Source organism: Lepidochelys olivacea (genome assembly GCF_965140295.1).
Source record: "Lepidochelys olivacea isolate rLepOli2 genome assembly, chromosome: 1".
NCBI classification, from domain to species: domain Eukaryota; kingdom Metazoa; phylum Chordata; order Testudines; family Cheloniidae; genus Lepidochelys; species Lepidochelys olivacea.
The window spans coordinates 8,111,245-8,135,722 of NC_140411.1; the positions used below are offsets into that span (position 1 = coordinate 8,111,245).

The following is a 24,478-nucleotide window of genomic DNA, read 5'->3' on the forward strand; positions in this document are numbered from 1 at the left end:
TGGAAATGGCCCAACTTGATGATCACTTTAGAAAAGCTATTACCAGCAGGACAGTGGGGTGGGAGGAGGTATTGTTTCATGGTCTCTGTGTGTATATAATGTCTACTGCAGTTTCCACGGTATGCATCCGATGAAGTGAGCTGTAGCTCACGAAAGCTCATGCTCAAATAAATTGGTTAGTGTCTAAGGTGCCACAAGTACTCCTTTTCTTTTTGCAAAAACACACAGTTTCACAACTCTCCCCAGTAAGCTCTAGTAGAATGTCCTCAATTCCTACAGCAGCTTTCCTGTATTAGGACTTTCCAGCTGAAACATTAGGATTATCCTCCAGGTTTCCTGATGGATTCAACGTAGAAAAATCAGGTAAATTTTGCTCATCAGATCACTGTACATATGATAAAGAAGTTCAGCTTTGCCATTTCTTTCTTTTTCTCTTTGGCTATCTGAAAGTGTAGCTTCTCTTTGTAAAACTGAACAAGAACCATGACCGCACAGGGACTAATGGAAGACCACTTTGCATCAAAATGCTACAGTATTTTATGGTAGTCTTAGGGCAGGTCAACACTACAGCTGGGATCGACGCTCATAAATCAATCCACCGACGGTCAATTTAGCGGGTCTAGTAAAGACCGGCCAAATTGACTGCAGATGGCTCTGCAGTCGACTCCCGATGAGAAGAGTAAGATAAGTCGATGGGAGATTTTCCCTCCTCAACTGCCCCGTGGTGTAGACTACATGGTAACTTGACCTAAGGTATGTCGACTCGAGCTACATTATTCACATAGCTGGAGTTGTGTAGAGTAGGTTCACTTACCGTGGTAGTATAGACATAGCCTTAGAGTCACAGAAAGGCTGAGTAACAGGGTGTGTGGGGAGGTAGGCTGATGGGTGACAATGAAAGAGGTCAGGTGATGGTCAGAGAGATGGAACTCAGCAATAGAAAGAGCAGTGCTTAATGATGGAGTGACAAGATATTGGGTGGGAGGAACTTCTCAGACTGTGAACTTCCATAATGGTTAGCTCAACCAAACTGGGACAGGGTGCCCTTGATTAATGAAGAGATATGCTTTCCCCCTCTAGTCACCCAGTTTAAAGTCAGTGACCACAGGCGATCACCTTCTGCAGGTGTATTTGCCTACTTTGTCACGAAGCTCTTTGGTTTTGACCCCATAAATGATAGGATTGAGCATCGGAGGGATAAGGAGATAGATGTTGGCCAAGATGATGTGAATGTAGGGAGAGATGCCTTGCCTGAACTGGTGTGTGATATTGGAGAAGAGGCCAGGGGTATAATATGTCAGCATCACACAGATGTGGGTTGTGCAAGTGTTGAGGGCTTTCTGGTGGGCTCTCTTAGAGGAGATTCTGAGGACGGCCCTGATGATCAGACCGTAAGACAGGGCAATGAGCGTCAAGTCTAACCCATTGATTACAAACATTAGCACCAAGCCATATATCCTGGTGACGGTGATGTCCCCACACACCATCTTTGCCACAGCTATGTACTCGCATTGCGTGTGGGGGATAATGCGGTTGGCACAGAATGGCTGCTGACTCACGAGCAAGGGTAGAGGCAGAATGAAGAGAACAGCTCTTATCAAACCTGCAAGCCCTAGCTTAGCTAGTCGTGCATTGGTGAAGATGGTGGCATATCTCAGAGGGTTACATATGGCAATGTAGCGATCGAAGGCCATTGTCACGAGGACGGCTGAGTGCATAACAGAAACCATGTGGAGGAAGAACATCTGGGTGAGGCAGCCAGCCACAGTAATACCTTTCAAACTGAACCAAAATATACACAGTGCCTTTGGTACGACAAAGGTAGGTGTTGCGATATCTGTAAGCGCCAGCATGCAGAGCAGCAGGTACATCGGCTTGTGCAGGGTCTCCTCCTTACCTACAACAGACAGAAGTGTGAAATTTCCCAACAGGCTGATAATGTAGAATGTAGTGAAAGGGATGGAAATCCAGATATGGGCAGCCTCCAACCCAGGGATGCCCATTAGGATGAATGTTGAAGGGTCAGAGGAGGTGAGGTTGAAAGCTGCCATGAGGTGGTTGATGCGTCGATACAACTCAGAAATGCTCAAGGTGCCTGTGAAGGGACAGAAGCACAGCAAAGGGGGTTACATACTTTATAACAAATAGTAGGGTAAATATTTTATAGTTATTAACAATCCTTGTGAGTGGGGACTGAAGAACCACTGATAATGTAACTCCCTGCCTTATATAGCTTTAACATATGGCGGGAACCCTTTGTTTCAAAACTTGGTTCCCAGATCAGTTTGTGGGAAAATTACAGACTCCCCAGGCTGGAGTCCAGAGTTATGTGGCCTGGTCACATGCCCTTGTAGAGTCATAACATCCATTACTTATAAGCTGTCTGACGCATTCTCAGGGAGGCTCACAAGGTGGGAGATAAGTTTCTCTTAAGGCCTGTTGTTTCCCCCAATGGCTAATTGCCCTGAATAGGCCTTTCTCAACCAGCTATCTAGACTGAAAACATCTTGCCTAGTGGGCGTTACCCAGGTGTAACTACATTTGAAAAACAGATAAGTATTCAATATTCATAACTTCAGGCAAAAATCATACATGCATACAAATAGGATAATCATATTCAGAAAGTCATAACTTTTCCAATGGCATATTATAGAATCATAGACTTTATGGTCAGAAGGGACCATTATGATTGTCTAGTCCGACCTCCTGCACAACACAAGTCACAGAATCTCACCCACCCACTCCTGTAACAAACCCCTAACCTATGTCTGAGCTATTGAAGTCCTCAAATCGTGGTTTAAAGACTTCAAGGTGCAGAGAATCCTCCAGCAAGTGACCCATGCCCCACACTGCAGAGGAAGGTGAAAAGTCCCCAGGGCTTCTGCCAATCTGCCCTGGAGGAAAATTTCTTCCCGACCCCAAATATGGCAATCAGCTAAACTCTGAGCATGTGGGCAAAATTCACCAGCCAGACACCCAGGAAAGAATTCTCTGTAGTAACTCAGATCCCACCCCATCTAACATCCCATCACAGGCCATTGGGCATATTTACCACTAAAAGTCAAAGATCATTTAATTACCAAAACCATGTTATCCCAACATACCATCCCCTCCATCAACTTATCAAGCTTAGTCTTCAAGCCAGATAGGTCTTTTTCCCCCCACTGCTCCCCTTGGAAGGCTGTTCCGGAAATTCACTCCTCTGACGGTTAGAAACCTTCATCTAATTTCAAGTCTAAACTTCCTGATGGCCAGTTAATATCCATTTGTTCTTGTGTCCACATTGGTACTGAGCTTAAATAATTCCTCTCACTCTCTGGTATTTATCCCTCTGATATATTTATAGAGAGGAATCATATCTCCTCTCAGCCTTCTTTTGGTTAGGCTAAACAAGCCAAGCTCCTTGAGTCTCCTTTCATAAGACAGGTTTTCCATTCCTCGGATCATCCTAGTAGCCCTTCTCTGTACCTGTTCCAGTTTGAATTCATCCTTCTTAAACATGGGAAACCAGAACTGCATACAATATTCCACCTCCTTATCTCTACTGGAAATACCTCGCCTGATGCATCCCAAGACCGCATTAGCTTTTTTCAAGGCCATATCATATTGGCGGCTCATAGTCATCCTGTGATCAACCAATACTCCGAGGTTCTTCTCATCCTCTGTTACTTCCAGCTGATACGTCCCCAGCTTATAACAAAAATTCTTGTTATTACTCCCTAAATGCACGACCTTGCACTTTTCACTATTAAATTTCATCCTATTACTATTACTCCAGTTTACAAGGTCATCTAATGTTCCTGTATGATATCCCAGTCCTTCTCTGTATTGGCAATACCTTCCAGCTTTGTGTCATCCACAAACTTTATTAGCACATTCCCATTTTTTGTGCCAAGGTCAGTAATAAAAAGATTAAATAAGATTGATCCCCAAACCGATCCCTGAGGAACTCCACTAGTAACCTCCCTCCAGCCTGACAGTTCACCTTTCAGTGTGACCCGCTGTAGTCTCCCCTTTAACCAGTTCCTTATCCACCTTTCAATTTTCATATTGATCCCTATCTTTTCCAATTTAGCTAATAGTTCCCCATGTGGAACCGTATCAAATGCCTTACTGAAATCAAGGTAAATTAGATCCACTACGTTTCCTTTGTCTAAAAAATGTGTTACTTTCTCAAAGAAGGAGATCAGGTTGGTTTGGCACGATCTACCATTTCTAAAACCATGTTGTATTTTGTCCCATTTGCCATTGACCTCAATGTCCTTAACTACTTTCTCCTTCAAATTTTTTCCAAGACCTTGCATACTACAGATGTCAAACTAACAGGCCTGTAGTTACCCGGATCACTTTTTTTCCTTTCTTAAAAATAGAACTATGTTAGCAATTCTCCAGTCATCCAGTACAAACCCTGAGTTTACAGATTCATTAAAAATCCCTGCTAATGGCTTGCAATTTCATGTGCCAGTTCCTTTAATATTCTTGGATGAAGATTATCTGGGCCCCCTGATTTAGTCCCATTAAGCTGTTCGATTTTGGCTTCTACCTCGGATGCGGTAATATCTACCTCCTTGTCCTCATTCCCATTTGTCATCCTACCATTATCCCTAAGCTCCTCATTAAAGATTGAGGCAAAGTATTTGTTTAGATATTGGGCCATGCCTAGATTATCCTTAACCTCCACTCCATCCTTAGTGTTTAGCGGTCCCACTTCTTCTTTCTTTGTTTTCTTCTTATTTATATGGCTATAGAACCTTTTACTATTGGTTTTAATTCCCTTTGCAAGGTCCAACTCTACATGGCTTTTGGCCTTTCTCACTTTATCCCTACATGTTCTGACCTCAATAAGGTAGCTTTCCTTGCTGATCCCTCCCATCTTCCACTCCCTGTAGGCTTTCTGCTTTTTCTTAATCACCTCTCTGAGATGCTTGCTCATCCAGCTTGGTCTACAACTCCTGCCTATGAATTTTTTCTCCTTTCTTGGGATGCAGGCTTCTGATAGTTTCTGCAACTTTGACTTGAAGTAATTCCAGGCCTCCTTGGCCTTTAGATCCACAAGTTCTTCAGTCCAATCCACTTCCCTAAATAATTTTCTTAATTTTTTAAAGGCATCCCTTTTGAAATCAAAAACCCTAGTCACAAATCTATTTTTGTTTATCCTTCCATTTAGTTTGAACTGAATTAGCTCATGATCGCTCAAACCAAGGTTGTCCCCTACAACCATTTCTTCTATGAGGTCCTTATAGTACATGACTCATCTTGCATAAAATGTATCATAATTATGCTATAAACTATAATCATATCTTAATAATATCCCTATGAACAATATGGGGTACAGTGTCACAAAAATATCAATGGTTATTTCTACCAGTGAAATGTCTGAAGTTACATAACAAAAACAATTGGAAGCAAAACTGAGTAAAGTTTGTGACACCCAGACAGCAGTTCTGTGGCTTGCCAGGGCAAAGAGACCCTGAAACTCCCCAAACGCACGCTGTACCAGGAAAGGTCCCAAAGCTGGCCTTGGACCAACAATCACAATGAAAAAAAATTATTTCAGCAGCACTGCCCACCCGTCTGTCTACATGCTGCTCTGCAACGCTGTGATGTTCCCCTCTGGTGTTATCCAGACCAGTGATCTGCTAGGTCACTCCTATCCTTGACTCCTGGAGCCAGCCTTACCCTGCTCACCTGTGAGATCCCCCACTCCTGGGCTGTTTACGTACAGTCTCTGGCATGTAAGCAGTTCCTTGGATTGTGCAGCTGAATGACAGTAGCCAATATATCCAGTCCAAGACACAACCCTAGGAACCTCCGTCTTGCAGTGTCCAGTTATGCCCATGGGACGCTGCAAGCTTATATGAGTTTGTCAGTTTAACAAAAGAATTGATATGCACCAGGCTTTTTATCCCAAGGGGAGTCTCTAACACACTTCAAACCAAACACACTGCTTCAGGTAGACTAAACAAACAAATTTATTAACTACAAAGATAGATTTTAGGTGATATTAAGTGATAGGCAAAAAGAGTGGTTACCAAAAATAAACTATAAGGACTCAGTCTAAACTCTCAACCCTATTAGACTGGGCAATATCTAGATTAAGCAGTTTTTCTCACCCCACTGGATGTTGCAGTCCTTAATATACAGATTTGTTCCTTAAACCTGGGTCTTGTCTTCTTCTCGGTGTCTTAGCTGCTTACAGCGAAGGTGGGGGCAGAAGAATGGCACAGTCTGTTTTATACCCTCAGTCCATGTTCTTGGGGAGCACAAGTCCAGGCATTTCTGGGGGGTATTGCTGAGTCTCTCCAAGCAAGGTTAAGCAATTCCCTTTGCGGGGCCTCATGCAGGTGAGTCATTGCATTGGAGCTCCCTTGCTGGACAATGGCTGTTGATGGATTGTTTGACACCCTGCCCGGGCTTTGGTTACTTTCCTTGCTGTTGCCTCTGGGGGTCTAATATCTGGCTGATTCCCCAATTTACAGCATGTTTTAGTGATCATCATACAACACAATTCTCATATCTCCATATGCATTAATGATACACATGTATGGATAGAGACATGACTTTCAGCAGATCATAACCTTTCCCCGATACCTTACAATGTATGCTTTATATGTAAGATCATGATCATATGAAAATGAGGCATATGGGGGTTACAGTACTGTCCCTGAAGGTATAGAATGTCACACCTCCCCCAACAAATCTTTCATTTTGTTTACATATTCCCCATTACTCATCCCAATATCACGCTTAAGTTTCCTTAATTTAACTCTATATGTTTCAGGGGTAATATGAAAACTTCACAAAACAGTATCTTTAAATTTACAATAGTCTAAAGCATCTTCAATAGCCATTCCATTGAATACATTTCGAGCTTTACCAGTTAATTTTGCAATCAGGGTAGGAACTCTCTTATCATGTATCACACACAGCCTGTCGAAGGCAGTCAGATATTCAGCAATATCATCATCTTCACTGTCTGCAGGACATGAGTGTTCCCATTTGTGGATTTTGGGAGTGATGGGAGTCATTGGGGGCTAGGGCCTCTGGTTCTGCTTCTCTATCAAGTCCAGTTGGTGTTTTTGCACTCTCTCTCTCTCTCTTCCATAGCCCTTCTGTGTGCAGCCTCCTCCCTGGCTGCCTCTGCCTCCATAGCCCTTTGGAGTGCAGCCTCCTCTTCTTTGAGCCTCATTTCTGCCTGCCACGTTTGAAAATCACAGTACTTTTCCTTCTCTGCTGCTGCCAGTCTGGCCCACTCTAGTTTTGTAGCTGCCTCACTGGTAGTCATTTTTCTGCATTCTTGTGCTTATTTCCCTCACCTGAAATAAGCAAACATAAAATAACAAAACTGTGACCTCCTCCTGACTTTTCTTAGCCACTGCACTGAAGACTCACTTAAAATCAGAAATATCAGTGCTTAAAGTGTGAACTTCACTTGGAGTAACAAGCTGCACATACACCCTGTTCGCTGCGCCACTGTGACGTTCCCCTCATGTTATCTGGACTGGTGATCTGCTAGGTTTCCTTTCTGTTGCCTCTGGAGAGCTAATATCTGGCTGATTCCCCAACTTATAGCATGTTTTAGTGACCACCGTACAACACAATTCTCATAACTTCATATGCATTAATGATGCACAAATATGGATAGAGAAATGACTTTCAGCAGATCATAACCTTTACCCTGATACTTTACCAGGTATGCTCTATATGTAAGATCTGGAATATGGGGGTTACAGTACACTCCCCCAAGGTATAGAATGTCACAGCACCCACAAAGACTCAGTGCTACTCGCCTGTCACTGTACACACCCTGCCTGCCTCCACAACCCTCAGCAGTGCCCACTTCTCTGTGTACACCCCCTGCCTGCCCCCACCGCCTCTAGCACTTCCAGCCTGACTCTGTACACCCCGCTTCCTGCCTCACAACCCCTGATGCTGGCAGGGGCGGCCCATCCATATAGGCGAACTAGGTGGTCTCCTCGGGTGCCAAATTAAATGGGGCACCAAATTCTAGGGGGGGAAAAATCAAATTAAAAAAAAAGATGAAAAAATACAAATAAAATAATGAAGATGTCATTATTTCAATTCCCATGTGCGTATGGACGGAATATGAGTTATAATTCATTTCTCTACATTTCTGAGAATGCATTAATACGTCAAATCTTTTATTTACTGCAAAAATAAATAATATTTAGCCAATTTCTTTTTCAATTTGTGAGGCAGGGTCAAGATGACCCACTCCACAATTTTGATAAGCAATAACTCAGCCACAATGAAACACGTCTGCGAGAGGCAAAAGCTGCAACGCTAGTGACTCCTAACTCGAATATACATCAAGGTCGCATAGCTGGAAATTCATGTAGAGTGGAGATATCACAAGTTGATATCAAATGGTCATTTTAACACACGTTGCAGGTAGATGGTTAAGAATCGAGTGAATACTGTGGAAAATTGTGTTTCTTGGTGCCAAAGAATAAAGAATAACATCTTTCAGCATTATAAATCCAAAATGTGAGTATCTTTAAGCGTTATTAAACCTTAGCATTATTATTGGGCTGTATAATTATGAACTTTTCTTTGTTATAACTGGTTCACATGCAATAAAGTCCATAAAAGAAAAATATTAATGCTTAATAGACTATGAAAGTGATGACATCACACTCCAAGTGGGTAACCGTGAGGAAGGGGATTACTTTCCAAACAACAGGTGTGGGGTTATAACATCAAAAAAGATCATTGTGTTTCTGTGTAAATGCTGTAACTAACCGTTTTAATAGGGAAGTGAGTGTATGTTACTAATCACTGAACCTTTAAGCAGTGAAAAGAAGTGTTGGGATGGCTGCAATGTGGTTTAAATCGCCAACCATGTGGTGGGTGTGTCAGCCATCCTTAACGCGATCATGCTTGCAGTCGGGAGCACAGTATATAACAATATTGAAATGCCCCATGGCAGAAAGAGGAAAAAGAAAATCCTGAGGAGCTGAGTATCGTAAACAAAAGGCTGAGAAGGAAAAGGACCAAGCAAAACAGGAAGGATCTTTCCTGAAATATCTTCTCTTTAATCCAAATAAAGATGGAAGCAGTTCACAGCATCCAGATGAAGGAATTTTACTTGGAGAGGAGGAAGTTAGCTCACATCCGAATGGAAGCAGTTTGGAACATCAAGATGAAGGTATATTACTTTGAGATGAGGGTAGCTCACATCCACAAAAAAGCAGTTTGGAAACTCAAGATGATGGAAACTTACTTCTAGATGAAAGCAGCTCACAGCATCAGATGGATATGGAAGTGGAGAAAATTTATTCACCTTCAGAGACACATGCAGAAATTGAAGTAAATGAAGTAGAAAGAAGAAAGGATGAGGAAGTTACAAATAAGTTACAGTATGGGGACCCAACTTCATGGCCCAGATGTGATGACAGTGTGCGGCAAATTCTTGTGGAACATGGACCTGAACAAGTTCATGAATTTCCCTTCCCTAAGGATGGAAATAAAAGAAAATTATCTGCTGAGCATTATGAGAGGAAACTCATTAATGGGGAAGAAATTCATGGAAACTGGTTACAATATTCAGTGTTGAAGGACTCTGTGTTTTGCTTTTGCTGCAAGTTGTTTAGAAATCAAGCAATTAGTACATCATTTACTGAAAATGGTTCAAAGGACTGGAAAAACATATCTTCAATTCTCTCTTCACATGAAAGAAGTACAGAACATTCGGAATGTTTTCAAAATTGGAAAGAACTTTTGAATTACTATTGAAAAAAGGAAAAACTCATAGACTCATAGATATTAAGGTCAGAAGGGACCATTATGATCATCTAGTCTGACCTCCTGCACAATGCAGGCCACAGAATCTCACCCACCCACTCCTGCAATAAACCTCTCACCTATAATAAAACTATCTATGAAGAAAATTTACATGTGATCAAGGAAAAAAAAGAATATTGGCAACAAATATTAGAGCGTCTGATTGCTTTAGTGAAAGTTCTTGGTGGACAAAATTTAGTATTCCATGGCTGCGGTAGAAATGAAAAATTATACACTCCAAGTAATGGAAACTTTTTAAAATTTGTTGCATACCTAGCTTTGTTTGATCCAGTCATGAAGAAGCATCTACGTAAAATAACTGATCATGAAACACAGGTTCATTACTTAGGGAAAAATATGCAGAATGAAGTGATTCAAATCCTAGCAAAAGCCATTAAAAAGAAAATTGTAGAAGCTGCCCATTCTGAAAAATATTTTTCAATAACACTGGACTGTACACCAGATGTGCGTCATGTTGAACAAATGACGATGATCATTCATTTTGTGGATACGGAAAAGCCTGCAGATGAAGATAATGTTGAAGTGCTGATAAAGGAACATTTTTGGGGTTTCGTACCACTGAAGGAGATGACTGGAGCATTTATGACTGAAACTGTTCCACAAGAGCTTGAAACAATGTCATTATCTGTTGAAAACTTACGTGGCCAAGGCTATGATAATGGGAGTAATATGAAGGGTAAAGACAATGGTGTGCAAAGGAGAATGATGGAAATCAATCCCTAGGGCCTTTTTCGTTCCTTGCAGTGCGCATTCTCTGAATTTGGTTGTCAATGATGCTGCTAGATGCTGTTTGGAGGCAAGCAGTTTCTTTGACCTGGTGCAACATGTTTCTGTTTTTTTCTCAGACTCAACACGTCGTTGGGAGATTCTGACTCACCATGTGAATTCTCTAACTGTGAAACTACTTAGTCAGACAAGATGGGAGAGTCGCATTGATGCTTTGAAGCCTCTTCACTATGAACTTGGAAACATTTATGATGCCCTAATTGAAATTTCTGATGATACTACCTTTACTGTATCATATGGCAATACAGCACGTTCAGATGCAGAAGCTCTTGCAAATGGCCTTTCCAAGTTCAAATGGGTGACTTCACTCTTTTTGTGGTATAATATCCTTTTTGAGATTAACCTCACTAGTAAGCAGCTTCAGAAAAATAAACTTGAACATACATTCTGCTATTAAAAAATTGCAGCAAACTAAAAATTTTCTGGAGGAATTCAGAAGTGATGAAAAAAGAAAAGGAGGACTTGTAGCACCTTAGAGATTAACAAATTTATTTGAGCATAAGCTTTCATGAGCTACAGCTCACTTAATCGGATGCATGTAGTGGAAAATACAGTGGGGAGATTTTATACACACAGAGAATATGAAACAATGGGTGGTGTTACCATACACACTGTAACCAGAGTGATCACTTAAGGTGAGCTATTACCAGCAGGAGAGCTGGGCGCGGGGAACACATTTTGTAGTGATAATCAAGGTGGGCCATTTCCAGCAGTTGACAAGAATGTCTGAGGAACAGTGTGGTGGGGGGGAGAATAAACATGGGGAAATAGTTTTACTTTGTGTAATGACCCATCCACTCCCAGTCTTTATTAAAGACTAAGTTAATTGTATCCAGTTTGCAAATTAATTCCAATTCAGCGGTCTCTCGTTGGAGTCTGTTTCTGAAGTTTTTTTGTTGAAGAATTGCCACTTTTAGTTCTGTAATCGAGTGACCAAAGAGATTAAAGTGTTCTCTGACTGGTTTTTGAATGTTATAATTCTTGACATCTGATTTGTGTCCATTTATTCTTTTACGTAGAGACTGTCCAGTTTGCCAATGTACATGGCAGAGGGGCATTGCTGGCACATGATGGCATATATCACATTGGTAGATGTGCAGGGGAAGGAGCCTCTGATAGTGTGGCTGATGTAATTAGGCCCTATAATGGTGTCCCCTGAATAGATATGTGGACACAGTTGGCAACGGGCTTTGTTGCAAGGATAAGTTCCTGGGTTAGTGTTTTTGTTGTGTGGTGTGTGGTTGCTGGTGAGTATTTGCTTCAGGTTGGGGGGCTGTCTGTAAGCACTGACTAGTCTGTCTCCCAAGATCTGTGAGAGTGATGGGCCGTCCTTCAGAATAGGTTGTAGATCCTTGATGATGCATTGGAGAGGTTTTAGTTGGGGGCTGAAGGTGATGGCTAGTGGCGTTGTTATTTTCTTGGTTGGGCCTGTACTAGGTAACTTCTGGGTACTCTTCTGGCTCTGTCAATCTGTTTCTTCACTTCAGCAGGTGGGTACTGTAGTTGTAAGAATGCTTGATAGAGATCTTGTAGGTGTTTGTCTCTGTCTGAGGGGTTGGAGCAAATGCAGTTGTATTGTAGAGCTTGGCTGTAGACAATGGATCGTGTGGTGTGGTCTGGATGAAAGCTGGAGGCATGTAGGTAGGAATAGCGGTCAGTAGGTTTCCGGTATAGGGTGGTGTTTATGTGACCATCGCTTATTAGAACTGTAGTGTCCAGGAAGTGGATCTCTTGCGTGTACTGCTCCAGGCTGAGGTTGATGGTGGGATGGAAATTGTTAATTCATGGTGGAATTCCTCAAGGGCTTCTTTTCCATGGGTCCAGATGATGAAGATGTCATCAATGTAGCGCAAGTAGAGTAGGGGCATTAGGGGACGAGAGCTGAGGAAGCGTTGTTCTAAGTCAGCCATAAAAATGTTGGCATGCTGTGGGGCCATGCGGGTACCCATAGCAGTGCTGATTTGAAGGTATACATCGTCCCCAAATGAGAAATAGTTATGGGTAAGGACAAAGTCACAAAGTTCAGCCACCAGGTTTGCTGGTGATGAAGGGTTCGAAAGAACACTGGTAGATTCTCTCGAGCTTGTTGCAGAAATAGACTTTCCGATAGAATTTGAACCAGATCCAGTTTGCATTTGGTAAAAGAAGCAGCAGTTTTCATATAAAGGATGAGAAACACTCAATCAGAACCCAAAACAAAGGTTCAAAGTGAATTTCTACTTTGCAGTTCTTGATACTGCTATTCACTCGGTTGATGAAAGATTTCAACAGATGTAGCACCTAGAGTCAGTATTTGGCTTTCTATACGATATCCACAGCTTGCAAAAGAAAACAGCAAAACAGATAAGAGAATTTTGTATAAAACTGGAGTCGGCATTGACTCATGAAAATTCAAAAGACATTGATGCTACAGATTTGTTTAGCGAGCTTCAGGCTTTTTCAAGACAACTCAAGAAACATTCCACTCCTGAAGAAGTACTGAAGTTTGTTTGTGAAAATAAACTCACAGACAGTTTTCCAAACATTGTTATAGCTCTACACATTCTTTTAACTTTGCCAGTTTCCGTAGCTAGTGGGGAAAGTAGCTTCTCAAAATTAAAATTGATAAAAACATCTCTGCATTCAACAAGGGTGCAAGGGAGACTCGTTGGACTTGCCACAATGTCAGTAGAGCATGAAATACCTGGAAAACTGGATCTAAAATAACTAGTGACTGAATTTTCAAAATTTAAGGCAAGAAAAGTCATGTTTTAAGAGAACAGAGGGGTTTTTTTTATTCAGAGTGTTTTGTAAATACAGGTTAAAGTTCATTGAAGAGTTTTCTTATTTCTTTCTGTATTGGAAGTGGTGGTAATGGCCGTTAAAGCAGGATAGCATAATGGATGTTTTGGGATTTATAATAATAAAATTATAATTAACAATTTAATGTATTTTTATTTGAAATTGAACTGAAATATCATCTAGCTGTCATGTGCAAATCTATTCTGAAAATGTTGTGTCTCTGTTTTATCTGATCTCAGAAACATTGGTTGGACAGACGGACAGACAAACTGAATAATTAAGCCTCTGTTTAAAAAAAACGCTTAAAAAACATTAAAAGGAAAAAAGGGGCACAATGTTTCCCAGTTTACCAAAAACTTCAGCCTAGATCTGCCTTGGGGTTTGGGGGTGGAGATGCCGATTGCATGGTTCACCTAGGGCGCCAGTTGCTGGCAGCTAGTCTAGGGCTGCCCCTGGGTGCTGGTCACTGGTCCATGTAGATCCCCCGTCCCCAGAACTTCCATCCCTGCCACATAGGGATACCCCTCACTCAGGACCAAAACCAGGTGCCACACACCACAGTGACGGCTCACAGAAATATCTCCTCAGACTAGGTTAGACTTAGTGTCTGCCTGCCCCAGGGAAAGGGGGAGATGAGACTGAACAGCCTTTCTGGGGGCAAAGAGAACCCCTGTAGCAGCTCAGCCTGTGCAGGGAAGGAGAGGGGGACAGACCCAGTGGGAGGGAGAGAGTATGTGGAGACTAAAAGGAGCCAGCATGAGTAACTCTTCCTCAAAACGACACAAAGATTTGACGTACTGCAGCCAGTTAGAAACCCAGACATACCTTTCTGAGGCTGCTTTTCCATGTTGGCAATGGCTGACGTTGCCACGAAACTGTAGTGTGCTTTCTTATGGGAGGAAGGATGGTCCGGATAAGGCACAGTGTCAGAGACGATCTGCTGCAGTGTGGTCCACTTTACATTCCAGTCTGAGACACCTCCCGGACCTAGGAGGGCTCATGGCACCTATTTGGTCTGTGCATTGGGGAGGACGTCCATTCCCCATTTTGCATAGTTTCAGGACTCCGAGGACACTGCATGTCCCGCTGTCCCACTCCTGTGTGTGTTTCTGGACCTCCCCCGGTGACATTTGCAACACCACCTCTAAGCCAGAAACATGCTTTTAATTTTATTGCCTTTTGTGCTTCTCATCCTCTCCAGAAACAGAGATGCAGGGGCTCAGAGAGAGCAGACCCCTCTTCCCCCTTGAAAAAAAATTGTTATCCTAATTGTTTTGAAGGTTTAAGCCTGTGAGTTTGAGATTTCAGCAACTCTCCTGTCAGTTCTTCTTGAGTCCAAAGAGGATCACCCATCCTTAGAGGCCATGGGATGACTCCAGATGAAGTCACTGGAGACTCATGGCTGATGTAAATCAGGGCATTTATTTAAGTCACTACATGTGGATTTAGGGGGAACTCCTGGCTCTGTTGAGAATTTGGCCTTTGATCTCAAGGGGGCCAGATTCACCCTCAGTGTTTAACTTTCGGCTCCTGGCTGTGAAAATCACGGCTTTGGGTCCTGCTGCAGAGAGTGCTATTCTGTTAGGGTGCTGAAAGTGTCTGAGGGAAACCACCAGTTCATGTGGTGTTCTGAGACTGGGAATGAAAGTTGGGAATTTCAAAACACAGGGGCCCTGATTTTGCTCTCAGAGAGGCCAGTGTCAATCTGGAGTGACCCAGTGAAGACAGAATGTGAGAGCAGAATATAGCCAGTGTGTGGTTCATTCTTGTTGTGAACCTCCTGGTAACACACATACCCACCGCAGAGGCTTTGGCTGCACTTCCTTACAGGTCAGTGAAGTTGCTGAATTGGAAAACTTGAGCGAACCAGAGGAAAAACTACACCACCCAAAAAAGGAAGCTACTGAGAGTGAAGGACACAGGAAGAGAAAGGGAACTGAACTTAAAAACAAATATTTGTCTAAAGTATTTCCAATACATTTGTCGTTCCAATTTTACCAGGTAAATCCCTTGGTGTTTCTGAGAGTACTAAACAATTCAAGTCACTGTGCTGGTGAATTCCTGCCCAGATGGTTCTTGACTTGAACCCTGGAACCCTTCCTGATCCCTCAGCACTAACTTTAATGCAAAAATAGGCAACTCACCGCAATCTCACTCAGCAGAGAAAGGAAATCTCCTTACTGCTACTGCAAGGCAGAGTCTTGAGAATCAGTGTATGAATGTCACATGTCTGACACTTTACATGCTGCACAGTGACCTTTATGATTCCCCCCGAACAGTCCCTGTGGACTCTCAGGTTGGCCAGGACTCCCAGACAATTCCCTGGACTCTGTGAGCAGTGGGAAGAGCAGAAAATAGACCCTAGAGAACTTCAGCCTGAGAGCCACCCTTGGGAGTGAAGAAATGATTCCCCGATAACAGGGGCTCAGATTTTCAGGGAAAACTGCATCTTGCAAACTATTCAGACTAGCAATTGATGCTGCCTTTCTTTTCTGGGTGTAATGCACTGCCCCTGCACTCTGTGTGGGAATGCTGCCACACGATACGGGACCAAAACCAATTTTCAGTTGATGGTAGCGGTGAACCGCTGCATACTGCCCATGCAATTGTAATGTCCCATCCATTAGCCCCTGAAAAATCAGTGCCACCCTGTCGAGGCCAAATTACGTGATCCTGAATTTATGCAAGCCATAATTTTATGTAAAAGGTTTTCTTCTCCCAGGACTCTGGCATCAACTGTATTTGCCAGTGTGCCTTTGTGAGGTCTGAAGTTCAGTATATATCTGACAGCTACCAACTGTTTTAATGGTTAATCTACTCTCTGTATCAGGGTGGCATCAAACTTCAATACTGTGTTGATCTTGCACAAATTGGTGCAGAAACGGGTTATGATATCCTGGGTCAGAACAAGTACAATGGGATTTCTCCACTCACTGTGTGCATAGGCGCTGACTCCATGGGTGCTCCAGGCTGGAGCACCTACGGGGGAAAATTGGTGGGTGCTCTGCACCCACCGGCAGCTCCCTGTCCCACCCTCCCACCTCCGCCTTCTCCCCTGAGCGTGCCTTCCCCGCTTCTCCTCCCAGCGCTTGCTGCCGCGAAACAGCTGTTTTGTGGTGTAACAAGCTGTGGGAGGGAGCGGAAGGAGCGGGAACACGGCATGCTCAGAGGAGGAGGCGGGGAAGAGGCGGGGCCAGGGCGGGGATTTGGGGAAGGAGTCCAATAGGGGCAAGGAGGGGGTAGAGTTGGGGTGGAGACTTTGGGGAAGGGGTTGGAATGGGGGCGTGGCAGGGGTGGAGTTGGGGCGGGGCTGGGAGCGGGGGGACATGAGCACCCACTGGCACCAGGAGAAGCTGGTGTCTATGACTGTGTGATTCCTTCAGCTCTCCCCATGGTGAAATGACCTGGAATTCATCTCACATGGTGTCCCACATTCTTTGAAGGAACAACCATGGAATTTTCCTGATCTGTTGCCCTGGGGCCATTTCAGTATGCTGGTATTTTAGGTAGTGTGCCCTGCTCAGGTAAGAACATGGTGGTAAAGGAATCAAACAACTGCTCCTAGACAAATTGGAGGATTGGGCCAAAAGAAATCTGATGAGGTTCAATAAGGATAAGTGCAGGGTCCTGCACTTAGGACGGAAGAACCCAATGCACCGCTACAGACTAGGGACCGAATGGCTAGGCAGCAGTTCTGCGGAAAAGGACCTAGGGGTAACAGTGGATGAGAAGCTGGATATGAGTCAGCAGTGTGCCCTTGTTGCCAAGAAGGCCAACGGCATTTTGGGATGTATAAGAAGGGGCATAGCGAGCAGATCGAGGGATGTGATCGTTCCCCTCTATTCGACATTGGTGAGGCCTCATCTGGAGTACTGTGTCCAGTTTTGGGCCCCACACTTCAAGAAGGATGTGGATAAATTGGAGAGAGTCCAGCGAAGGGCAACAAAAATGATTAGGGGACTGGAACACATGACTTATGAGGAAAGGCTGAGGGAGCTGGGATTGTTTAGCCTGCAGAAGAGAAGAATGAGGGGGGATTTGATAGCTGCTTTCAACTACCTGAAAGGGGGTTCCAAAGAGGATGGCTCTAGACTGTTCTCAATGGTAGCAGATGACAGAACGAGGAGTAATGGTCTCAAGTTGCAGTGGGGGAGGTTTAGATTGCATATTAGGAAAAACTTTTTCACTAAGAGGGTGGTGAAACACTGGAATGCGTTACCTAGGGAGGTGGTAGAATCTCCTTCCTTAGAGGTTTTTAAGGTCAGGCTTGACAAAGCCCTGGCTGGGATGATTTAACTGGGAATTGGTCCTGCTTTGAGCAGGGGGTTGGACTAGATGAACTTCTGGGGTCCCTTCCAACCCTGATATTCTATGATTCTATGATTCTACATCTGGATCTCCTGTTTGGGCTACCATCCCTACCCCCACACTTGCATCATAGGTGCCTTGCGGCCAAATTTGGGCTCCAGAGGGTATGAGTCTGATGGGTTGTCACACCTGGGGTGCAGTCTGGGAGCCATGAGAACTGCTGCACCCCTCTAACCACCCAGCTGGACTGGCCCTGTTTCACACTGCTTTGCTGGTGATTCAGCCTCTTCAGGCCCTGTGATCACCCAACACGACAGCAGATGGTGCTGCATACCCAAACTGAGCTACCTGAGGGTTTACCTAAGCCTCGCAAGTATAAGGAGCAGACACCAGCTGATTTCTCAGCTCTGAAGGCTCAGACCCCTCCCTCCCCGGAGTATAAACCCAAAATTATACTGTTTTACGCTGCACAGGGATCTGTACAATGTAAGCTCATTAGTACAGTTCATCCTCCAGTTCTTGGGGGAAGGAAATGCCATAAGCCTGTGTTAACCAAGCTGAGATTTTCCCCAGACACTTCATTCAAAGGCACACTGGTTTAGATCAAGCAAAAAAAAAAACAAGTTTAACTAGAAAAAGATAAATTTTAAGTGATTATGATAGCAAATAGATCAAAGCAGATTACCTAGCAGATAAACAAAACTGAAAACTAACCTAAAATCCTAGTTAGACTGCATGTGAATTAGCAATTGCTTACCCTGGCTGGGCATACAAGCAGTACACCAGGTTTCCATACAGAGCTAAAAATCCTTTTAACCTGGGATCAGCACTTCCCCCAGTTCACTCTTTGTTCCTCTTGTGTTTCCAGAAGTTCTCTTGCGTGGGGTGTGAAGCCACAATATGGTGTCACATCCCTCCTTCTACAGCTTTAACATATAGCAGGAATGCTTTGTTCCAAAAAGAGTTCCCAGTCCAATTTGTGGAAAAGTACAGATACTCAAAATGGAGTTCAGTGTCATGTGGTCTGGTCACATGCCCTTGCATGTCCTCCTGAGTCATAGCATCCATTATCCATAGGCTGTCTGGAACATTCTCAGGAAGGCTCACCAGGTGGGGGATAAGCTGCTTCTCAGGCTCATTGTTTCCCCTAACGGCCCATTACCCTTTATAGGCCCTTCACAACCAGCTGTCTAGCCTGGAAGCATTTTGCCTAGTGAGTATCACCCCATTGTAACTACATTTGAAATACAGCTATATAATCAATATTCATAACCTCAGATAAAAAAATGATACACGCACACAAACTGGAAAAGTTATGATTTCCTGAAAAGGGTTATCCTATGACACCTGACAAGACATAACTTGTACAAAATGTATCATGATTATGCCATAATCATACAACTCTGAAGAATATGTGGCACAGTGTAACAATGAGATTATGAGGAGAATATACTCCTAGGCTTTTAAAAGATTCAAATGATAGAAGTAAAGCACATTAGAAAACATGATCCCAACTATACATATGAAATGATGGACTCTGAAATAGCTTTTAATCAAGAAAGAGATCTTGGAGTCATCGTAGATAATGCTCACAAAATATCTGCTCAGTGTGCTGCAGCAGTAAAAAAAAAAAAAAAAAAGCTACCAGAATGTTAGGAACCATTAGGAAAGGGATAGATAGGAAGAAAGAAAGTATAATAATGCCACGATTTAATCCCCTAGTATGGGTACTGTGTTCAGTTCTGGTTGCCTCATCTCAAAACAGATATATTAGAAATGGAAAAGGTACATAGAAGTGTGGAACAGTTTCCATCTGAGGAGATATTAAAAAAGACTGGGACTTTTCAGGTCGGAAAATAGACGACAAAGAGGGGATATGATAGAGAGCTATAAAATCAGGAATGGTGTGGAGAAAATACAGAAGTCTTGTTTACTCCTTCACATAACACAAGAACCAGAGATTACCAAAGGAAATTAATAAGCAGCAGGTTGAAAACAAAGAAAAGGAAGCACTATACACAACACAAAGTCAACCTGTGGAACTCATTGCCAGGGGATGTTGTGAAGGCCAAAAGTATAATGGGGTTCAAAAAGAACTAGAAAAATTAATGGAGGATAGAGAATCATAGAAGATTAGGATTGGAAGAGACCTCAGGAGGTCATCTTGTCCAACCCCCTGCTCAAGGCAGGACCAACACCAACCAAATCATCCCAGCCAGGGCTTTGTCAAGCCAGGCCTTAAAAACCTCTAAGGATGGAGATTCCACCACCTCCCTAGGTAACCCATTCCAGTGCTTCACCACTTCCTAGTGAAATAGTGTTTCCTAATATACAACCTAGACCTCCCCCACTGCAACTTGAGACCATTGCTTCTTGTTCCGTCATCTACCACCTCTGAGAACAGCCAAGCTCCAGCCTCTTTGGAACCCTCCTTCAGGTATTTGAAGGCTGCTATCAAATCCCCCCTCACTCTTCTCTTCTGCAGACTAAACAAGCCCACTTCCCTCAGCCTCTCCTCATAAGGCATGTGCCTCAGCCCCCTAATCATTTCCATTGCCCTCCACCAGACTCTCTCCAATTTGTCCACATCCTTTCTGTAGTGGGGGGGACCAAAACTGGATGCAATACTCCAGATGTGGCCTCCCCAGTGTGGAATAGAGGAGAATAATCACTTCCCTCAATCTCTGGCAATGCTCGTACTATTACATCCCAATATGTCGTTGGACTTCTTGGCAACAAGGGCACACTGTGGACTCATATCCAGCTTCTTGTCCACTGTAATCCCCAGGTCCTTTCCCGCAGAACTGCTGCCTAGCCAGTCAATCCCCAGCCGGTAGCGGTGCATGGGATTCTTCCATCCTAAGAACAGGACTCTGCACTTGTCCTTGTTGAATCTGATCAGATTTCTTTTGGCCCAATCCTCCAATTTGTCTAGGTCACTCTGGACCCTATCCCTGCCCTCCAGCGTATCTACCTTTCCCCCCAGCTTAGTGTCATCTGTGAACTTGCTGAGGGTGCAATCCATCCCATCATCCAGATCATTAATAAAGATGTTGAACAAAACTCGCCCCAGGACCGACCCCTGGGGAACTCCGCTTGATACTGGCTGCCAACTGGACATCGCATCATTGATTACTACTCGTTGAGCCCGACAATCTAGCCAGCTTTCTATCCACCTTATAGTCCATTCATCCAATCAATGTTTTTTTAACTTGCTGGCAAGAATACTGTGGGAGACCATCTCAAAAGCTTTGCTAAAGTCAAGATATATCACGTCCACTGCTTTCCCCATATTCACAGAGCCAGTTATCTCATCATAGAAGGCAATCAGGATGGTCAGGCATGACTTCCCCTTGGGGAATCCATGTTGACTGTTCTGATCACCTTCCTTTCCTCCCAGTGCTTCAGAATGGTTTTCTTGAGGACCTGCTCCATGATTTTTCCAGGGACTGGGGTGAGACTGACCAGTCTGTAGTTCCCCAGGGTCTGTAGTACCTCTGCCCCTCTTCTTCCTCCTTTAGGACCCACCCTCTGCTCCCCCTTGTTACCCAAGGTTCCACCCACTCTCCAGGACAAAATCCAGAGCTTTGCCGTGGTAAGAGCTGCCCAGGGAGCCAGAGCCTCTGTCAGGAGCCCCAGACCCTCCACCTGCCCTGGCCAGGGGGCTCGAGAGAAGCCCCCAGCCTGTGTTCCCATCCCCCAGGATGCACCTCCCAGGGAAGGTAGAGAGTACGGGGCTCCCCACAGCATCCTGGGTTCCCAGGGCAGCTCTTACCATGGCTCACTTCCACCTTTCGGGGGGGGGGGCAGAGCCTCATGGGAAGTGGAGGAGCAGGAGCCAGGCCCTAGTGGGAAAAGATGGGGTAGGGGTCGGGGCTCTGGGGAAAAGGAGGAGCAGGGGGTGCGGCAAGCTTGAATCAATGCTGACCCTAGCAAGCAGAATGGTAGTGGGTTCCTGAGTAAAGAAGGAGGGTAGGAGAGCATCTACTGAAGGACATAAATCCACACTGTGTAGAGGTCAAGCACAGGAGTTTATTACGTACAGCGCTGACAGAGTGTCACCTCGCTTATTAGGCTCAGAGACATTGTCAATCAGTTGATTACAATGCAATATATGGATTTTCCATGGGCGGGGGAAAGTGGACAACCCTGGATAGGTCTAGCAGCAAGACATGATAGCACAGTAGCCAATGGTCAAAGGTTACATAATGTCTCCACCCATGGTCTCAAGTTAACAAATTAACATTTAACATTTAATTAGTACTTTAATAAATGTATTAGTATAAAATATATATGTTGAATTCTGATTTGGGGTCCATAGGAATGAAGTAGCTCCTTTGATTGTCCAACATATACATATATAGGGGTAAAAGCAAAGAAACAGTGAATGTATATGGCAATAAAGATTACCTTTCAAGTTGTTCATCTGTGTTTTAAGACAGACATTGGTCCCTGGGCAAGGGAGATGGGAGGAGGCCATATCTTATACTGGCATGCTTGAACCTTTCATAAACTCAAGGTGGGATGAGTGGGAAGAAACTTTTCTCCCTACAGAAGAAACTAACACAACAGAAACAGGACTTCTTTGTTCTATTTGCAACTTTGAATAAGACACAATTATTGCCCCCAGTATCTGGTGTTTTGCTGACCAGGCATATCTTAGCAAAAGGGAGGTTATATTTGGTTATTCTGCTTTCTCTTAGCTATTGCTAGGCCTCTGAACTCTTGACCAAACTCTGGACTTTGGGCCTGTACACAAATCCATTTACCAGGTTATTACATCAGCAATGGATTTTAACCCTTCATCTACTTTAGGGAAGACTGAATTAATGTGACCCCACAAAGGGGGGGAGGGGGCTTGTTTTAAGTATCCCAAGCTGAGAGTAAGTCATTGCAAGGCCTTTAGAGGGAAGGGCAGGGCACCTGCAGGGCTACCTCAGGCCACAAGGGGGCTCTCTGGGGTGGCCCCGCAGGGACTTGGTCAGAGTGGGATGTGCTCTTGGAAGCTGTTACAATGGACAGAGGTCAGCTCAGCCCCCAGGCTGCTCTAAACTCTGCTGAGGCAGGGGGAGAATAGGCCAGTGAATCAAACCCCTGTAACTGGCTCCTTTCCATCCCTGCTCTCTACAGCACAGGGGGAGCTCTGTTGGCACTGCAGAGAATCCAGCTGGGCCTGTCACTGTTCAGATGGCTGGTCCTGTAGTTTTCTATCTTTTAACCAGTTACTGATCCAGAAGAGAACCTTCCTCCTTATCCCACGACTGCTTACTTTGCTTAAGAGCCTTTAGTGAGGGACCTTCTCAAAGACTTTCTGAAAGTCCAAGTACACTACATGCATCTCCCCTGTAAGGCAGCAAAATGTCATAGCAGTAATAAACAGTAAACAAGGGTAGAGAATTTAGCTGTGTAATTAAGAGACAAATATTGGGCCAAGACCACAACCAGAAATGCTCACTTGGGTAGGAGGAGGACTAAAGTTTACAATAAAGGGGAAATGCAAACAAACCTTGGTGCTCACTCCTCAGGGTTAGGGAGAAGGGAAGTGAGCGGTACAGCTTGCAAACTTGAAACAACTCTGATGCAATGAATGGCAATCTAGACTGAATGGTCCTGCCTCTGGAGTTGATCCTTCCCTCTCTCTCAGTTTCTACCCCCCAACACATACCACAGCTAGTAGTTCTGCAATTTGATGTTTGAGTTCCTTCAGAACTTGTGCGTGAATATCATCTGGTCCTGGAGACTTTCACTGTTTAAATTATCAGTTTGTTTTAAAACGTCTGTGATGGGTTGTCAACCCCGGGTTGCAGGCTGGGAACCAGTGGAACCACAGAGCCCCATAACCATTCAGCTGGGCTGGCCTCTCTCACACTGCTCTGGGGGTGATACACAGCCAGCCTCTCCAGGCCCTGTTATCACCCTACATGACAGCACACCGAACTGAGCTACCTGAGTGCTTTACCTAAGCCACTCAAGGACAAACAGGCGACAACAACCAATTTCCCAGCTCTACAGCCTTGCACCACTGCTGGAGTGTAGACCCAGAATTCTACCATCTTGCACTGCACAGGTGTCTGAACAGCATTAGCTCATTAATACAGGTCGCTTTCCCCTTGATGTGGGAAAGATATGCAACAGCCTTTGTACACAGAGCTGAGATTCTCCTCATACACTTTACTCAAAACACGCTGGTTATGATTAAACATAAAACAAGTTTATTAACTACAGAAAGACAGGTTTTATGTGATTATAAGTGAAAGCAAAAAGATCAAAGCAGATTACATAGCAAATAAACAAAACTACAAACCAAGGCTACCACACGAGACAGACTGGGTATGAATTAGCAATTCTTCACCCTGACTGATGATACAAGCCATCCACCAAGTTTTCACACACAGGCTAGAAATCCCTTTAGCCTGGCAGCTCTTCCCCGAGTTCAGTCTTTGTTCCTAAGGTGTTTCCAGGAATTCTCTTGTGTGGAGAATGAGGCCAAGAGATGATGTCTCTCCCCACATTATACAGTTTTTCCATATGGCAGAAACCCTTTGTTTCAAGACAAGTCCCCAGCCCAGTTTGTGAAAAAAATACAGGTACCGATATGGAGTTCAGTGTCATGTGGTCTTATCCCCTGCCTTTGCCTGCCCTGCTGAGTCATAGCAGGCATTACTGATAGGCTGGTTGAAACATATACAGGAAGGCTAAGCTCTTCCATGGTCTATTGTCTTTGTTGATGAGCCATCAGCCCTGTCCAGCTTCTTCACTGTTGTAACTGAAAGGCTGG

General features: G+C 44.0%; 1 protein-coding gene across 2 annotated transcripts; it reads right to left on the reverse strand.

The window, feature by feature from the left end:
- Positions 1-207: 207 nt before the first annotated feature.
- On the reverse strand, positions 208-18,671 carry LOC311513307 (olfactory receptor 52P1-like). Of its 2 annotated transcripts, none has more exons than XM_084615028.1 (2): positions 18,458-18,671; positions 208-2,095 (listed from the first exon to the last, which is right to left on the reverse strand). In XM_084615028.1, the coding sequence occupies exons 1-2, from the start codon at positions 18,492-18,494 to the stop codon at positions 1,113-1,115; spliced, it is 1,020 nt and encodes a 339-aa protein (XP_084471154.1). In that variant the 5' UTR covers positions 18,495-18,671; the 3' UTR covers positions 208-1,112. The 2 variants fall into 2 exon arrangements, 1 of the variants encoding a protein (XP_084471154.1); XR_014709705.1 differs by lacking the exon at positions 208-2,095 and adding an exon at positions 6,029-7,316.
- Positions 18,672-24,478: the final 5,807 nt, after the last annotated feature.